The following is an 18,594-nucleotide window of genomic DNA, read 5'->3' as shown; positions in this document are numbered from 1 at the left end:
AGTTTATCTTGTTGCCAGACTTCATGCTGATAAAAATAAACTGGCAAAACTTGTTTCAAATACCTTGAAACCTAGCACTCAGTAAGAAGAGATCTATCTGGATCTCCCTGAACTACATGAGATTGATTCCGTCTAGGAGAGAAACAGAGCCAGGCAGTGGTGGCACACACCTTTAATCCCAGCACTTGAGATCTCATGCCTTTGCTACCAGTATTTGGGAAGCACACATACATTTAATCCCAGCATTAGGAAGGAAGTGATACGGCTGGGTGGAAAAGGCATATAAGGTGTGAGGAGACAGGAACTAGAGGCTTTTTGGCTGAGGACTCAGAAGCTTTCAGTCAGGGGATTCGTGGATATGGGATCTTGTCTTCCATTTGGGCTGAAGATTGGTAGTGGTGAGAAGTTTCTCTTGTGGTTTGTTCCTTTGTCTCTCTGATCTTTCAGCATTTATCCCAATATCAGGGTCATGGTTTTTATTATAAGACCATTTAGAATTCCATCAATTGTCTATTATACTGAGTGATTTAAAGACTGCTTTTTTTTTTTTTTTTTACTATACCTTTACAAGAACAGGATAAAGAAGAATTTGCCTTCACAGTGCCTACTGGTAATAATGTTCAACCTGTTAAAAGGTTAAGTGGAAAGTTATTCCATAAGGAATGTTGAACAGCCCCAGCTTCTGCCAATATTTTGTTCAACAGCCATTAGAAATAATTTGTAAACAGTTTCCTCAATCTAAAATTATCATAATATGGATGATATCTTACTGGCAGTTTCAGATGCAGATACCTCACGGGGGGGGGGGATGTTTGATGATGGAAAGAGAATTTTGCCTTAGTGGTTATTACAAAGCTTTCCTTAAAATATACTAAGAGGAGAGTCTATCAGTTATCTAGGATATAGAGAGGTCTCCAGGAAATTCGATCACAGAAAGAACAAATTAGGAGAGATCAATTTCAAACTCTTACTAATTATCAAAAATTGCTAGGAGATCTTAACTGGCACACAATTGGATTAATCACTAATTAATTAAGTCATAAGTAATTTATTTCAAACCTTAAAAGCTGATAATGGATTTAGTATTCCAAAAAAATTATCAGCTGAGGCTGGGAAAGAGAATTGGCTCTGCTATAAAAGAAATTATAAGTTACACGTGTAGATTACTTGGATCCAAAGCTTGATTGTATTTTAGATACTTTGCCTTCTACTCATTCTCCCACAGGAATTCTTATGCAGAGATAAGATACTGTCTGTCTCAGAATGAAGAATTAAACACACAATCCGAGTAAATATTTAAAGAACTATGTAGAAATATATTCTGGAATGATTCTGAAAGGGAAAATGAGGCTTTGTCAAGGAGCAGGAATAGACCCAGCAGAAATTTTGGTACCACTTTCTAAAGTGTGGGGGCAACTGCTGCAGTCCTGTTGGTTTCAAACATGAACAATATGATACATTTTGACTCCATAGGATTCTCCACATGGGAGAAGAATGAAAACCTCGTGCATTCAAGCAGGAAGTACAGGGAAGATGACACCAATGACCTACTTAAGGCAGATGAAATAGATGCTGAAAAGAAATATGTGAGATCTGTACTATTAATAGTGACCTCTGCCTTAAATGGAAGGCCCATGTTCCAAGAGACTACATATAGAAATACAAAGACAAAAAAGAAAAAAGAAAAATAGAGAGCATTCCAGACAAAAAGTGTTATGACCTTTAAAAAGAGGAGAATGAAGAGGAGGATGACAGGAAAGACACTGGAGGGAGCAGGGGTGAGAAAGAAAGAGAAGCAGAACAGGAAGGAGAATCTGTATCAGGGGACACACAGAGAAGGAGGAACAATAACTATGGCCCAGCTGCTTCAGTGATGAGGGACCAAAGTGAAAAGTGTCCCAAAAAGACAAGTTAAGACAGGAGATGGTCAGAAGTTGTTGGTCAAAGCAGAGGAGCTAGAGAAGCTAAAGGAAGGGACAGTTGAAATCCCCCTGGGGTGGAGAACACAGGGTGACTGAGGAAGCAGATTCTGTACGTAAGCAAGCCAACCTTCCCTCAAGCAAGATGAGACAGAAATCCAGAAGCCTCTGTCCCTTCAGCTGCTGTCACTCCCTGCTGGGTCAGGGGTCAGAAGACAAGGGGAGTGAGCAGTCTCTCTGGAAACATGGAGCCAAGCAACAGAAAATGAGCACCCTGGGGAAGAAATGGCACCAGGAAGCTTCTGGGAGGAAGAGATTGGTGAAAAGCTGCTGTCCATTAGCCAGGAAGGAGAGCATATGGAGAGGGGAGATTTCTAGACTGAGTGTGTCACAGATAGTGTGAAATTGAGTGAGTTTTCAGGCTCAGCCAATTGGAAACTTGACCTTGGGGAGAACTACATGTGTCATCCTGAAGACAGTGTGAGCTTTTTGTGTGTCTGAAGTCTCTAATGGTCCTGTTACAGAAGGCATCTTACTATGTTGAAGTTCTGTTTATGTATCTTGGTCTCATATAGCTTAATTTATTGAGGTTTAAAATGCTTGTCCTTAAATAACTGAACAAATAGAAGTTGAACCTCCATTAAATAAAACAGGGAAGGTGTGGTTCCTTAGCAACATTTCGGGATGTAACTTTTCAGAATCACTAAAGCCACATGTGTAGCTACTGCTGAGAAACTGAAGCCATGTTCTCCCTTCAGACACTTGCATGCTTAGGTGTGTCTCGTCGTTTCTTTTCCTACATGGCCTCTCTTTGTATATCACCTGTGTTTAAATATATATTTGTTTATTCTTTTTTTTTTTTTTTTTGGTTTTCCGAGACAGGGTTTCTCTGTGTAGTTTTGCACCTTTCCTGGAGCTCACTTGGTAGCCCAGGCTGGCCTCGAACTCACAGAGATCCGCCTGCCTCTGCCTCCCGAGTGCTGGGATTAAAGGCGTGCGCCACCAACGCCCGGCTATTTGTTTATTCTTAATAAGTTCAACTCTATATTGGCTCTTCCTGAAATTCCTTTCTGAGGCAGAGTCAAGAACTGTGGCTTGACCTGAATTTAGCTTCCTGAAAAACACTCTGCCTGCAGTAGGTGGCATTGTGTAGCATGTCTATGGCCCTCACCCTAATCATGGGCCCCTTGAAACAGTAAGGATGAGCCTTGGAAACATCAGGTTAGTTAAAGAAGACCTCACAAAGGCCACATATTTCATTCACAAGAAATGGTCATTACTAGCAAATACAGGCAGAAAATGGATTACTGGTTGATAGGAAATGAGGGTGGGTTTGGGGAACAGATAATGATAATCAGAAGTAAACATAAAAGTCAGGGATTATATGGTGATGACTGTCATATAGCTTCAAAGACACTCACTGTAAGCTTTAAAAGAGAATTAGTACCTTGAGAATAAGGGTTTCTGATATAAATACATCTGTCCTGGGACATAGTTCCTAAGCTACCCTCAGCATGGCCAGGTGGACAAACAACTCCAGGATCTAAGAAACACTCCAGTATAGGGGATCTCATGCTGTCTTTTGGCCTCTGTGGACACCAAGCATACAAATGGTGTACAGACATACACTCAGACAAAACACTCACACATATAAAATATACTATTTTAGTCTAAAGCATTAAAGGTGAGACATCTAAGTTTCCAAATTTGAGGAGGTCTCTCTTTGAGCTGTGCAAATACCGTATGCCCTGTGTAAGGAAGGAGGACTAGATAACCTGTACAAATTTGCCTCAGTGTCTATTTCTGTCACTGTGCAAGGAGGAGTCCTCCAGTGGAGCATCTACACCCCAGCAGCTGGAAATGTCTCTTCTGGAAGTTAGCACCAGGATTCTGCCTGTGGGTCTACGATAGTGCAGAACTAACAAGACACCTGGAGTAAACACCTTCACAGCTGAGTCCCTGGCATGGATAGAGACTTGGTATCAGCTACAGCCACCAGGTGCTCTGGCACCCTTGGGAATCTTCTCCCTTTGTGCCCTGTCATCCAGAGACCCAAGGCTCCTACTAGTTTTTTCTTTCTCAAGGGACCAGGTGTTCACTAACCCCCACCCATCCCCACCCTGCAGAGGACAGAGCTGAATGAGGTCAGCCAGTCCCTCTTCCTCTGGCCTTGGGCTCTGAGCATGATGTCAGCACTCTGCAGTGAATAAAGAGCCTTCCTGAACAGGACAGGCTGCTCATCTGCACTCCAGGAGCATCAAGCCTTGAACACTGCACTGGGAGGCTGTGAGGTTTGCAGGTGAGGGCTACTGTCTCAGTCCAGGGCTGTGGGACTGACAGAGACCAGCTTTAGAAGGTCCAGCCTGAGTCCAGAGGAATGAACCCCAGGACCTGAGTGTTAGGAAAAGTGACAGAGGGCAAGTGGTGTCTGGTGGGCGTTCACAGAGGGGGCTTCTCTAGAAAGCCCAGCGGTCAGTGGTAGTGAGGCTGGTCTTAGGGCTGGAGTCCTGCAGCTTTATTGACTCATCTCAGTCAAGCGTAGGTGCTGCAGGGTCTCAGGGGCCTTCTCCACTGTCCTCTCTCCTGCTCCCCCTCATATCCTACAACATAGTCCATTTGATTATCTCTGACATCTTCTCAGGATCTGCAAAATAATGTCTCTTACTTCTGGGCCCTTTTAGATCAGCAGGCTCTAATCCAATCTGAGCTCTCTTCATTCCAATTATAAAATCAGTGGTCCCATGGTGACTAGATGTCCTCAGATGCCACCTTTAGCCAGGTGCTCAGAATTGGAGGGCCAGACATGTCCCTTGTGTAATGACATGGCATGTAGGAGCCTTGGTGTCCCAGTGGGTGAGGGAGACACGCCATACAGACGCAGTGGTGGGTGGTGTCACAGGTTGGAAAGTCACTCACACCCCAGGCACAGCATTCACGTGGAGAGAGTTTATCATAACAGAGAGATAGAGAGAGAAAGAGAGGGAAAGAGGGAGAGAAGAAGAATGAGAGAGAGAGAGAGAGAGAGAGAGAGAGAGAGAGAGAGAGAGAGAGAGAGATGGAAAGTGGAGGTGTGCACACCTCATGGTGAGAAAGGGAGGAAGTGGGAAGAGGAAGAACAAGGGAGGGTTTTCCCTAAAAGAGGATTTATTCCAGGATGCAGTGCAGGTCTCCAAGGGGACTGTCAGAATGGCAACATTCCCCATGTTGATTAGTATAAAAATTTGAGTGATGTATAGCAAGTGGGAGAATAAGTGGTCTGAATTCTCAAGACCTCTTCCTGCTGATTGTGGGGCAAAGTGGGAGGAGGAAGTTGGGAGTTGGGGTCATATACAGAGGGATGTGTGAGTGAAGGAGCATTCAGCTGGCTGTCATTGTGGCCACCTCAGTGGTGGAGATCTCAGGCCTGTTCCTTGAGGGAGCTGAGAAAGCAGGTTGCTGTAACATGAAACTTAAAAGGTCTTAATAAAAACAAACCTGGGGCCAGGTATTGGGGTGAACACTGGAAGATTTGAGAGACAGAACACAAGCTGCTGCTAACCTCACCTTGCCAGTTCCTCAGCATATCGTCTTTCCTCACACTGAAAGCCTCTGAGTCTTCATCTGAATGGATCTCAGCTGAACTGCTGCTAAAAGCTAAAAGCTTTAAAAGGCTCTAGTTTCCTGGTCCTGATGCCTTATATACCTTTCTGCTTCTTGCCATCACTTCCTGGGATTAAAAGCATGTGTCACCATGCCTGGCTTTGAGCTCACAAAATCCAGACCGATCTCTTCCTCTAGAATGTGAGGATGTAGCATGTGCTACAGCAGCCTAACCTATATGCTTAATATTGTGGCTGTTCTGTTCTCTGACCCCCAGATAAGTTTATTTGGGTGCATATTATATCAACTACAGGTTGCTAGGAGCAAAAAAAAAAAAAAAAAAAAAAAAAAGATTGTTACCATTGGTCTCATGAGTGGGGCGAGCCACGGGAAGAGAGATAACTGTCAGAAAGAATGGAACAGAGAAGTGGCCTGGTTGTAATGAAGAGGCAAGGGTGAATAAGTGAGACACATGGGTGGATATGCCCTTTATTGGGACATCTTGCAAAACCAGGTTCTGGTTGCTGGGTAGGTGCCTGCTTGAGTCTGGAGAGGTGGTACTAGCAGTGAATTGAGGGATGATGTATTCTTTAGGAGTACATGAGCCATGAAATCTGCTGTTTCACTGGAGGTGGGGGTGCATCCATCCCAGTGGGCATCCTCTGTTGGTGGTTGGCATCCTCGGAGCTGGTGCAGGGGCTGGTCTATGTGGAGGACTCTCTGTGGGTTGGTCTTAGCCCAGGCAGAAGTGAAACTGCAAAATAAGCTTGAAAATGGGTGGGGTCAAAATGGGCTCTGGAGACTGTTAGTTTTCATCAGACCAGATGTCTTGACACAGTAACAGAACTTTTTCCAGGAGCCTGCAGATATCTGTCAGACAGCTGGAACAGATTTACATCCTGGCATCATAGCAAAAGGCTATGACTTTGGGTTAAAAGGTATGAACATTTACTGGCTTAAGAACAATGAAACATCTGTAAATTTATAAGCAGCAGAAATTTACTGAAGGAAGAGCTTGACTGAGTGTAGGAGGAGGGAGGATTCGGTAAACATCATCAGAGTGAACAGAAGCGAGACAGCTTTCCTATCTTCATATAGACAAAACTTAAAGATGTTTCTTTTGTCTAATTCTCCAGGAGATACTGAGAGCAGCCAATAGTAAAAAGTTACACTGAAACCTGTTTTCTTGAGTTTATCTGATCTGGTAACAAGTTAAATTCTGTCTAGACCTAGTTGTAGACCTGGGAGAGGGAAACTTGGGTATTTTGTATAGAGAACTGAGAAGGCAGCTGAAGCAAAACCTGGCTGTCAAATGGAATCAGAGATCAGAGAAGGATAACTTATATCTGAGTGCAGACTAAGTAGCCTTTGAATCTATTTAAAATGACAGGGACCAGTCCATGCCCAGGTCTCCACATCATTGGAGGCAGAAGTATCAGCACAACATCAATCTTCAGTACCTACTGAAGGCACCAACCCATCAAGGCCTCCTTGTACCATGTCATTACACTGTGTCTTCAGAGAGCTCCAAGTGTGGTGGAGACACAGTGAGCAAGAGGAAGGACCACACTTAGGAGTGATGACAGAACCGGCTGGGGCAGCATCACTAGGGTAGCAGAGCAGAGTTTAAGTAGTTTGAACTCAGTGACAGAAAGGGGGTAGATGACCTTCTGGGTGGAATAAACGGTACTTCAAGGATTCAGAAGCAACTTTAAAGGAACATCAAGATTGTCAGGAGTGTAGGGATGGCATGGTGGGTCAGATGAGAAGACCAACCAGAAGGCCAGTCATTTAAATAAAGCTGCCCCAACTTTCTTGAAGAGCCTTGGGGGAATTATGGAGAAGAGTCACAGGATCTGGACACACTCTCAGGATGCTGTGTCCTTCTGTATGGGGAGAGGGAAGAAGTATGGATTGTGATGTTCTGAGACTCCCTAGGCTATTTTATTGTCATTTAAGCACTGTAGAAAGAACTCAAGAACACACTTCCAGTGTTCAAAGGTCATATGACAGTCAGAGCACAGCCGTTAGATGTACAGGGACTTAGATTTGGGTCATAGTGGCAGGGGCAGTCACTTAGTCTGGGCCAAGCTGTCCATTCATCTGGGAGTGAGGTATGCTCCACAGAGAAACAGCCTGGTGCCATTGCCTGACCAAGGCCTCCTGAGCAGCCACTGCAGGTGGATGCTCCCTGCTGCACAGCAGAGCTGGTGACACCAGCCTGTCTTTGGGTCTCATTCAGCATCTCCATGTCTGTCCTGTAGCAGCTGCAAATGCAGAGACTCTGTCTAATGCACACCTGGACATCTCAGAGGAGTCTTCACAGGCTGACACAGAATGCAGCTTTGCTGAAGCCAGGCTAGAGGACCTGGATGCTCATGTCTGTTTTCTTCTTCCTTTCCTCTTTTCCTCCTCCTCCTATTTATCCTCCAGGCCACCATCTTCAGAGAGAGGAGCTGGTGTGTATGGAAGGAGACTGGAGGCCACCTCTCTCAGCTGGGTCCTGTGTGCAGTCCTGATGATCTGACCTCTACCTATGCAGATGATACAGATGCTACTTTGGTCTGTTGCCATGACCACACTTAGATAATAACCTTAAAATTGGAAGAACTGTGGCTGAGAATTAATTTTTAAAATAAAATGTTAAGTACTTTTGAGCTTTGAATGAGAACCAAGAGTAGAGTCTCAGATTCCCCTGAGTCAGGTCAATGAACCTTCAGTGTATGTTGAGTACCATTTCTCTTTTGTCTCCAGACCCTGCATCATGAATACTCTGTCTGAAGCAAATGGCAACTTTGCCATCCACCTTTTAAAGATGCTCTGTGAAAGCAACCCTTCAAAAAATGTTTGTTATTCTCCTGTGAGCATCTCCTCTGCTCTGGCTATGGTCCTCTTGGGGGCAAAGGGAGACACTGCAGTCCAGATGTCTCAGGTAAGCTGTGTGTCACCCCACACCTGTTTCACTTGCCAAAAGTTGCTGAGAAGGGAGGGTAGGAATGGGATCATACTGTTTCATTGGTCATGGCATAAAGAGAAAAGAGCCAGTCTACTCCAGTAAGATTTACTTTTTAAAAAAGTAATTTCCTTTTAATTTATGTACACTGGTGTTTTGCCCACATATATGTCTCTACAGGATGTGAATGCCTCTGGAATAGGAGTTTTAGCAGTTTAGAGCTGTGCTATGGGCAGTGAATTAAACCCAGGTCCTCTGGAAATGCAGCCAGTGCTTTTAACTGCTGAGCCATCTCTTTACCCTGACCCACCAATTAAGACTTCTTTCAGGGCAGTGAGCTTTCCAGACTAATACCTTGGAAGAACTCTCAAAATTGTGTCCAGACTTACCTAGAAAATGGTGCACAGATAGATTCATGCTAGCCATGTGGCACAGGGCTTTAATTCCAGCTACTAAGGTGAGTGAGGAAGGAGGATCCCAAGTCCAAGGCTAGCTAAGGCAACTTAGTTTCAAATGTAAAGTGTTTTTCAAAGGTGAAGGGAAGGCATTGTTAGTATAACTCAGTGGTAGAGCTGGTAAACTCTTGCTTAGCATTTGTTTGGAGCTAGGGTCAGTCCCAAATTCTGCAATGGAAAAAAAAAAAGATGTTGAAATTACTTGAAACATGGGTTGCTAAGATCTATATTATTTTTAGAGTAATAGACTTTATAATTATTTCTTAGCAATTAAGGCTAATTCCTGCTTTAAATTGTTTTAATACCAACCTGCTTCACAGGTTGAGCCTTTCTTACTTCACTACCTGAGTAACTCTTCAGTTTGAAAATTATATTTACAACCACAACATCTCATTACTGAGCTTATAATATCTTATTCTTTTCCTTCACAGGCACTTGGCTTAAACACAGATAAAGACATTCATCAAGCCTTCCAAAGACTGCTCAGTAACTTGAACAAGCCCAACAGAAAATACTTGCTTAGAATGGCCAACAGGCTCTTTGCAGAGAGCACTTGTGAATTCCTCCCAGTAAGTTGTATCAATAGAATGATGTCAATTATATTCAAATACTTGTTGATATAGATCCCTATTGAAGGACTGTAGCTGAAGTTTTCCTGTGTCCCACCTGGCCCATGGTCAGGACAAATCTCTCACCCACTAGTCCTGCAGTCGCTTGGACCCAAGTAAACACACAGAGGCTTATATCAATTAAAACTGCTCAGCCATTAGCTCAGGCTAACTATTGACTAGTTCTTACTCTTAAATTAACCCATAACTTTTTATGTTTAGCCACGTGGCTTGGTACCTTTTCTCAGTTCTACCTTCACATCTTGCTTCCTCTGTGTGTCTCTGGTGACTCCTGACTCATCCTTCCTGTTCCCAGAATTCTCCTCTCTGCTTATCCCGACTATACTATACTTCTTGCCTGGCTACCGCTCAATCAGCGTTTTATTTATTAACCAATCAGAGAAACCCATTAACAGCATACAGAGCGATATCCACAGCAAAGGACCCTAGAGAACCTGAGGAAATTAAGGATCAAGTTCTAGTCAGTGTGATTGTCCACATCTATAATACTTGCTTTTAGAATACTGAGACAGGAGTCCATGAGTTCTAGGCCAGCCTAGGCTACATAGAGAGACTCAACTCCTGAACCTTGCCCAAAGACCGCAATTCTATAATGATACCTTGAAATATTCCAAGTCAGAAATATTATTATTTTCACTTATTCATGTAATTTTTAATTTATTCATATCTAGTTATTGACATTTATAAAGGCCTAGGACAAAAAGATGTTTGTTCTTTAAAGTGATATTTACACTCATTTTAATTTTGGTTGTATTTTATTTTTTTAATGCCACAGTATCAGAAGTTTGGGAAGCTTGCTGACACTATATTTTGCAATGTTACCTCACTGAACATGTTTCTCTCCAGACCTTTAAGGAGTCCTGTCTTCAGTTCTACCACTCAGAGCTGGAGCAGCTGTCCTTTGTCAAAGCAGCAGAGGAGTCCCGGAAACACATCAACACGTGGGTCTCCGAACAGACTGAAGGTCAGGATTTCAAGTTATTTCACACCCACATTCTTGTCCTTTCCATCCCTCCCTCCCTCCTCTACCCTCCCTCCTTCCTCTTAATTTTCCCTTCTCCCCCTCCCCCCCACTGAATAATTTCACTGTTATTTCAAAGAGTCAAAGGGATGCAGACCAGCTAGGTCAAATGATATAATTCAGACCTCAGTGAATTCATGGAGATTTTACTCAGACACTTAGACTTTAAAAACAGAGTTGTTTGTGTATTTCTCTAGGAGAGGGAGGCTGATACAAATTTCCTGAGAACTCATAGGCCTGATTTCCAGTCTAACAGTTTACCTTAGAAGACATGGATGGTCTGCAGTAATGGCAGGCCAGGTGACTCCACCATCTCCAAGATGGAGATGCATGGGTAGATGTTCCCCATAATCTTGTCCTGGGCTGGATCTTCCTACAATCTGTGTTCCCTGGACACCACCGCCTTTACCTCTCAAGAGGAGTTCTGTTTTTGCTTCCATATTTCCTGCTTCAGATCCCTTACTTAATTTGATGAAACTAGAGTTGATTTCCTCTTTCAGGGCTGCTCAGTTACACTGACTCAATGCGGGTTGAACTTAGTTGTTTTTATTTCAGAGATGACATGTTCCAGCATTGATCTTGGAGATCATTGAGACCATTGTCTGATAATTAAACCATTCAGATGCCTCTGTAACACTAGGTACATTCCTATTTTTGCTGAAGAGAGAGAAAAAGAAAACAGACAGACAGACAGACTAAATAGAATGAGAATATTTTCTTAAAGCCACAGCAATTGTTTCTAAATTTCTTGTTGGAGTCCTTACTTCTTGTGCACTCTTGATGTCATAAATTAGCAAGGATTGTCTTGATCATTGAAAGAATACTCCTTAATAGAGAAAAAGAGAATATGTCTTTCAACCTGTATTATTTCCTCTAGGGATGGATGGGACTCTGAAGTGCAGAATAGTAATACATACTCCAAACTAGTATCTGTACTTGAGTGTCTGACATACTGTGGTATGTAGAGCCAGGCATGACGACAGAGTACTAGATGCTGTATTTCACAGCAGTGTATTCGTCAGAGTGCTCTAGAGGAACAGAATTTTACTAAGGGGATTTAATAGAATGGCACACACAATACAGGCTGAGTAATCAGCTACTGGCCATCTGCTTATGGACAGGCTGAGAGACTGGTAGCTGCCCAGTCTATGAGGCTGGAGACCTTAACAGTCAGTTGGTAATGAAAAGCCTAGACATTTCTGGAGAGTCACTAGTCTTAGTCCATATGGGCTCCAGTGTCAGCTGAAAATTGCAGTTGCAGAGATGTGAACAGTGTCGATGCACTCACCAGCAGGGACTGAGGCAGGCAGACCAAACAGTGCTGCTTCCCTCTCAGTCCTTGTATCAGGGCAGCACAGGAAGCCTTTGCTTCCTTGGAAGAGCGTCCTGTCCATTAGTTACTCTTTCTGGGAAATGTCCTCACAGACCTGCCCAGAGACATGTCACTTGGTTGATTCCAGAACCAATCAAGATGGCAACCAACATTAGCACCCAGGTGGAAAGTCTGGTGCCCTGTGACCCCTTCTACATATCCTGCTTCTTTGTTTTTCATCCTGGAGTCACTCTTTCTGCTTTTCCCAAACCTGCTTTCCTTGAGAGACTTGGAAATTTTTCAATATCCACACGTTTGCCAAGCTCTTCCAGTGTACATGACATCAAGTCAAAAATGGGTGTTTGTATGCTGTTTTGATTTTTTAAATATGTTTATCCACATTCCACAAATTTGAAAACATGATGCTTGGACCTGCCCAGATGTCAGATCAGTTCATTTCTCACATGTGTATAACATGAGCCTGAATGAATCTCTGCTTCCTCAAAAGGGAAAATTCCAGAGTTGCTGTTGGGTGGCTCAGTTGATTCTGCGACCAGGCTGGTTCTTGTCAACGCCTTATATTTCAAAGGAAAGTGGCAACAAGAGTTTGACAAAGAACGCACAAGGGAAATGCCCTTTAAAATAAACCAGGTAAGGAACAGTGTCCAAAGGTCCACGCCAGTGTGGTGGAGAGATTGCATGGAAGGATGTGATTGTGAATGTGTAGCTCTGGGGCTCAGAGGTAGAGATCACATGTCCTGTGTGGGTGCTGGGTTTTATCCTCAGCCTAGAAAGCGAAAATGAGAAAGCACAGAAAACCATTTCAAACATATATTTCTGAACGAAAGGTTAAACTCTGTAGAAAATGATAAAAATAAAGAGTATTTTCTCCTTGTGTTATTTTACATCCTGATGGTGGCTCATACTGCTTCTGGTAATTTCTCATAAAACCATTGTTCCTACCTCATTTTAGAAATTAAATTTTCCTTAAATTTTTGGAATAGCAAAACTAAGCTGCTAACATAGTATAATGTATGTATGGAATATGAGGCAGAGTAGAAAGTAATATAAGAATATTTAGTAATTTATCATTATTAAACTGTATTTATCACTTTCTAATATTGAAACTGAGTGATTACAATCTCTGTCTTAATTGGAGTATAATTTGAATTACAGTAGATATTAGAATTATTTACCCAATACCTATATAATATAATTTGATATGCTTTGGAGTGTCATGAATGATAAACTCCTTACTATGTTTTTATTACAGGTGCTTTAAAAAAAACTTTGTAAAAGAATGAGTCCTTTTATTGGGTAATTTAATCTTCATTATGTGTGGTCTGCAGCAAATTTTTATGTTTAATGTACCACTGTAATTAAAATGTTCCCATATGGTCAGTCCACATCTGTGTTTAAAAAATACCTCTGGACTATCATAACAGAAACAACCTGATTAATCATAGAAATATTCATTAGATTCTGTCCAGATGGCCCCTAACTCTTAAAGAGTTAACAAGAACTGTCTGTCTATGTTGGGTCCTCAGACTGTAATACATCACAAAGATTTCCCTTTTCTGTAATGCGCTATCAGAATGGAGTTCTGCCCTAAGCCTGTTATTGTCTGTGCTCTGGAGCTCTCTGCTCTGTGGTGGGTTATAAGGTTGTGACCCATCCTAAACCTCTGAGCATGTGTGCTCCTGTTGCCAGGCTATTTTCTGAGAAGATGTATATGTCTGTACCCCATTGACATGACTACAAAAATAATCCAGTCTATGTGAGGAAATTTTTTGTTATCTATATGCTGTTTCCTTAGATATAATTGTTGACCATTTTAAATGATCAAAATCCTGCATCTGATATGGTGGTTGCAAAAGTTTAATTGGGCTCATGGTTCCAGAAGTTTCAGTCTGGTCAGTTGGTCCAATCACTCTGGGTTGTGGTGATGCACTACAGCGTGGTGGAAATGCATGCTGGGGGCTTGTTGGCCTCACAGCAGTCAGGAAGCAATAGAGAGAAACAGGAAGAGATTGTAGTGCAAATATCTTCTTCAGGGCCCACCCCTAACATTTTACATACTCCCATCGGGCCCTACCTCCTAAAGGTTTGTCCACATTCCAATGGTGCTACCCTGTGGACAAAAGCCTTGGATCATGAGCCTTTATGGAACATTTTAGACCCAAGCAGGATTTTAAAATATTAACATTTGAATGTCATATTTGTTGCCGGATGCCATATCATCTTTCCTGAGTTAATTCCTGTCCACGTTATTGTTTTGTCAATTTTAGACAAGTTAGAGACATTTGAAAAGGACTCTGCACTGAGAAATTGCCTCCATGAGACTGGCCTAGAGGCAAGTCTGTTAGGCATTTTCTTCATACTTGATTGGTGTGGGCCCAGTGCATTTTGGGTAGTACCAACCCTGGGCAAATGGTCTTGAGCTATGTAAGGAAACAGATTGAGAAATCCATGGGGAAGAAGTCAATAAGTAGCATTTTTTAGTGGCTTTTACCTGAGTTCCTGCTGGCTTGCCTCAGTGATGGAATGTGACCTGAGAGTTTTAAGATGAAATAAACCCTTTTCTTCCCAAGTTGGTTTTGGTGTTTCATCACAACTGTAGAACCCTATCTACAGCAGTATATATCTGCTTGCACTCTATTATTTTTATGAAAGCAGGAAGAGGCTGATAGATATTGACTAAGTGTGTACTGTACCATGAATAGTGTTTTCATTGTGAGTGCTAAAACATTTCTGCTGTTAAATTCCACTCATTTGGAAACACTCTGAACTCTCTCAATAATATCTTTTATGTTCTGGATTCTTCTGTTCAGAGGGAGACAAGACCAGTGCAGATGATGTATCAGAAAGACGTATTTAAACTTGCCTACGTGAAAGAAGTTGAGGCAAAGATGCTGGTGATGCCCTATGATGGCATGGAGTTGAGCTTGATAGTCCTGCTCCCAGTTGATGGTGTGGACCTCAGCAAGGTGAGGCACCTCTCTCAATGTCCCTGAGAAGAACCCAGTGTCCCTTCTCATTAGAACAGAAAGCTGTGTTTGCAGTTTTGCAACTGCCATTTGAGTAGATGGTACCCAGCTTAGGGCTGAGTGCAGGTGCTGGGCTTTGGGTCAAAGCTGTATCTGAGACTCCCATTGTGGGTTGTGTGACCTTGACACAGAACATAACTTCATCACTAAATGGGAGGTGGCTACCTGATAGGGCAAAATGAAGACAACTCAGACAATGAACTCTACACATTGGCTTGGTATATAGCCACCCAAAATAAAGACAACCCATATCATGACCTTCCTTAGTATTTTCTTTTAGTATCTGAGAACATAAAATAGACAGTTTGCACTTTTCCCAAACAAAGAGGAAGAGGAGGGATGCAGCTGAGGAGGACAGAGTCAGGCAGAGCATTATGACACATCTTGGTCTTCCTTGCAGCAGGGTACCCACAGTGTGCCAGGCATACTCTGAACAGTGGGCAGTGGAGTGTGCATGACCTAAGGGATCTTTGTAAGCACAATAGCTCCTCTGGCTCTTCCCATCCAGCTTCCTCACTGTGGCATCTATGGTGTTAGTGTTTTGTCACTGACAAAATGACTGACATGAATTACCCAGAATAGGAAGGATTTATGTTAGATCACAGATTCAGAGGGTTCATTTCAAGTTACCTGTCCCCATCAATGGTTTCCATAATGACAGAGACTACAGACCTTTTAATACACAGGAAGCAGAGAAAGAAAAAGGGGCAAAGGACCAAGGATGAACTTCATAGCTACACCTCCTGTAACTACTTCCTTCATTCTGCTAGAACCCCTCATGTCTAAATTATAGATGCATCACTAATGTTGCTGCCAGCTTCAGAATAAGGTTTCAGTATGTGAGCCTTTGGGGTAAATTTCACATAAAAGCCACAGTAGGCCACACAATGCATAGAATCCAATGCTAGATAGACCTTCCTTCAGATGTGGTTCACACCAAAAGTCTTATTTTTTTCATTTTTTTAAAAAAACAGCAATGATGTACTATGTAGCTAGAGTTTTCCTGCCTTGCCCACAGTCAGGACAAATCTCTGTCACCAGCCAGTCCCACAGCCGCTCAGATCCAACCAAGTAAACACAGAGACTTATATTGCTTACAAACTGTATGGCCATGGCAGGCTTCTTGCTAACTGTTCTTATATCTTAAAGTAATCCATTTCCATAAATCTAACCCTTGCCACATGGCTCATGGCTTACCGGCATCTTCACATGCTGCTTGTCATGGCGGCGGCTAGCAGTGTCTCTCTCTGCCTTCCTGTTCCAATTCTCCTCTCCGTTAGTCCTGCCTATACTTCCTGCCTGACCACTGGCCAATCAGTGTTTTATTTATTGACCAATCAGAGCAATTTGACATATAGACCATCCCACAGCAGTACTATCTTCAAAACTAAGTCTAGATCAAGAAAACAAAAGCAAACACAACCTAAACCATAATCACCTGGACATGTTCACATGTCAGAATATAAGATGTCTCAGAAATTATTTAGGAGAGGACAGCCAGGTCTTCCCAACCCTGGGCTGCTTGGCTTTCGCGCTGATCAGAGAAGCCTCACTCAAGTTAGTAGGACAGTGGGACCCTCCCACTGTCTATCCCTGTGAATAGGCATGCCCCCTGAAGGATGATGGAGGGTTCTGTGAGTGTGAACTGTCTATGTGCCTCTGGGTAAGAACTCAACTGTGAATCTCAAAGTCTCTAATTCTTCTTTGTCAGGTGGAAAACAATCTCACTTTTGAGAAGTTAATGTCTTGGACCAAACCAGACTTTATGAGGAGCACTAGAGCTGAGGTTTTACTTCCAAAATTTAAACTGCAAGAGGATTATGACATGAAGTCTGTGTTTCAGCACTTGGGAATGGTGGATGTCTTCCAAGAGGGCAAGGCCGATTTATCAGGAATGTCTCTGGAGAGAAACTTGTGTGTGTCTGAGTGTGTTCACAAGAGTGTTGTGGAGGTCAATGAAGAAGGCACCGAGGCTGCAGCCTCCACCATGGTAAATATATGCTGTTACTCATCTGGTGGTGACCCAAGGTTTTGTGCTGACCACCCCTTCCTTTTCTTTATCAGGCACAATGAAACCAATACCCTCCTGTTCTGTGGCAGGTTCTCTTCTCCATAAAGACACATTTACTATGTGGGAAACAGTTGTCTATTCAATCTATTCTATCTTGACAGCTCTTACAACCCTGTGAGAATGGACATATAAGTTGAACCCGTGTTCCAAGATGAGGGCACTTTCCCCCTTTCAACCTGATCTTATGATGCCCATATTCCTCTTCCCTATCCTAATATTCATCAGTGCCCTTTGCCAGGTCACAGGATCTCAGAGTGGTTGTGTTTCTGGTTGTGTAAACAACAATGGAGGCAAACAATTCCCTCAAGAGAGCCTACAAAGTTCTTTAAGGTGACCCTAAATAAATGCCCCCTCACTGCACAGACAATCCATGCCAGCTCTATATACTGTTTTTCTTGGCTGCTCAACTCTCGTTATCACTTGACTTAACCTGTTTGCATCATAGTAAATGCTTTTGTGGATGATGACAGCCACTGCAGTTTACTAGTGATTGGTCCTTAATGTCCAGTTTAACTTTATTTTGCTTTACTGTCCACCACTCACCAGGTATGTGCCCATCACTGTGTTAGGCTTTGGGACATGTGCAGGCAGTGTGGTCTTCTAACAGCTGGTCTTTATTATCTGTTTTCAATTTATCTAGCTGTCATGGCAGCTAGCTTAGACTATCACATGTTCTCCTTGCAGAAGTCACGTTTCTGTAGACTACTGTGTTTTCCATGACTAACTGTTATAGTTAAATTCTATGAAGCTTTTAAACACCATTTCAAAACAAATTTATTTTTCTCACCAATCATGTGTATACTTTGAACTTTAATTGGACCACTTATGGTGGTTATTTTATCTGTTAACTTTCTGCATCTTGGATAATCCCCCAACTAGACCCCATGGTCACCAAGGGCTAGGGTTATATATATCTTACTATGCTATATAACCTATCCTGGGCCACCTATAGTAGATAAGGAAGCATTATGTTCACTGTTAGAAAATTGTGGTGAGTCACACAAGTTGGCATGCTCTTCACGGTGAAGTTTCACATACAGTATAATTTTATAGAAACCTAGATGTCTTTATTCAATAAAACCAATGTGAGTAATAGCTTCAACATTTTTTTAAATGCATACATACTAAATAGAAAGTCTTCTACCTTAAGTTTTTGTTTTTTCTTGTATCAAGCAAAGTTCTCTGGAAAAAAATCTATCAAAATACTAGACATGTTGGATTGTGATTATGTAGAGATGAGATGAAATGTTGCAGAATAAAAACAACAGGACACTTTTCTGTGGTCTTCTGTATTGAACTAAGGTACCTCTGAAGAGTGTGATTGCCAAGGCAGAAGTATGGAAAGAGAGAGATGTACCAAAAAAGCAAATGTTGCCGAGTGCACTTGTGCATGTGTTAATGTCATCACTGAGAAGGTAGAGGCAGGAGAATCAGGAGCTCAATGTCATTCTCAATTTCCTAAAACCTGAAGCTGGTTTGTGCTGCATGAGGTGCTGTCTCTGTGGAGGTCCAGCTCCCCCCTCTTTGGAGGAAGAGAGAGGGGTAAGAAAATATCAGGTAGAAAGAGAGACCTAGCAAACCAGAAGAAAGACAGAAACACAGGATAGC

General features: G+C 42.5%; 1 protein-coding gene across 1 annotated transcript; it reads left to right on the top strand.

Moving 5' to 3' along the window:
* Positions 1-4,151: 4,151 nt before the first annotated feature.
* Positions 4,152-18,263, top strand: LOC114701240 (serpin B9-like). Its single transcript, XM_028881259.2, has 7 exons — positions 4,152-4,218; positions 8,253-8,430; positions 9,338-9,475; positions 10,382-10,499; positions 12,377-12,519; positions 14,700-14,855; positions 16,627-18,263. Exons 2-7 carry the CDS (start codon positions 8,263-8,265, stop codon positions 17,029-17,031), a joined length of 1,128 nt encoding a protein of 375 aa, XP_028737092.1. The 5' UTR covers positions 4,152-4,218; positions 8,253-8,262; the 3' UTR covers positions 17,032-18,263.
* The last annotated feature ends 331 nt before the right edge of the window (positions 18,264-18,594 follow it).

This window comes from Peromyscus leucopus, chromosome 5, assembly GCF_004664715.2.
Source record: "Peromyscus leucopus breed LL Stock chromosome 5, UCI_PerLeu_2.1, whole genome shotgun sequence".
In the NCBI taxonomy this organism is placed as follows: Eukaryota; Metazoa; Chordata; class Mammalia; order Rodentia; family Cricetidae; genus Peromyscus; species Peromyscus leucopus.
This window is presented reverse-complemented; position numbering and strand designations above follow the sequence as displayed.

What these genes read in the sequence shown, in the direction of transcription:
- LOC114701240 (XM_028881259.2), top strand. Translation starts at nt 8,263, where the DNA reads ATGAATACTCTGTCTGAAGCAAATGGCAACTTTGCCATCCACCTTTTA. An exon ending in CTGCAGTCCAGATGTCTCAG is followed by an intron (nt 8,431 to 9,337) that starts GTAAGCTGTGTG and finishes TTTCCTTCACAG; the next exon opens with GCACTTGGCTTAAACACAGA. An exon ending in TGCCCTTTAAAATAAACCAG is followed by an intron (nt 12,520 to 14,699) that starts GTAAGGAACAGT and finishes TCTTCTGTTCAG; the next exon opens with AGGGAGACAAGACCAGTGCA.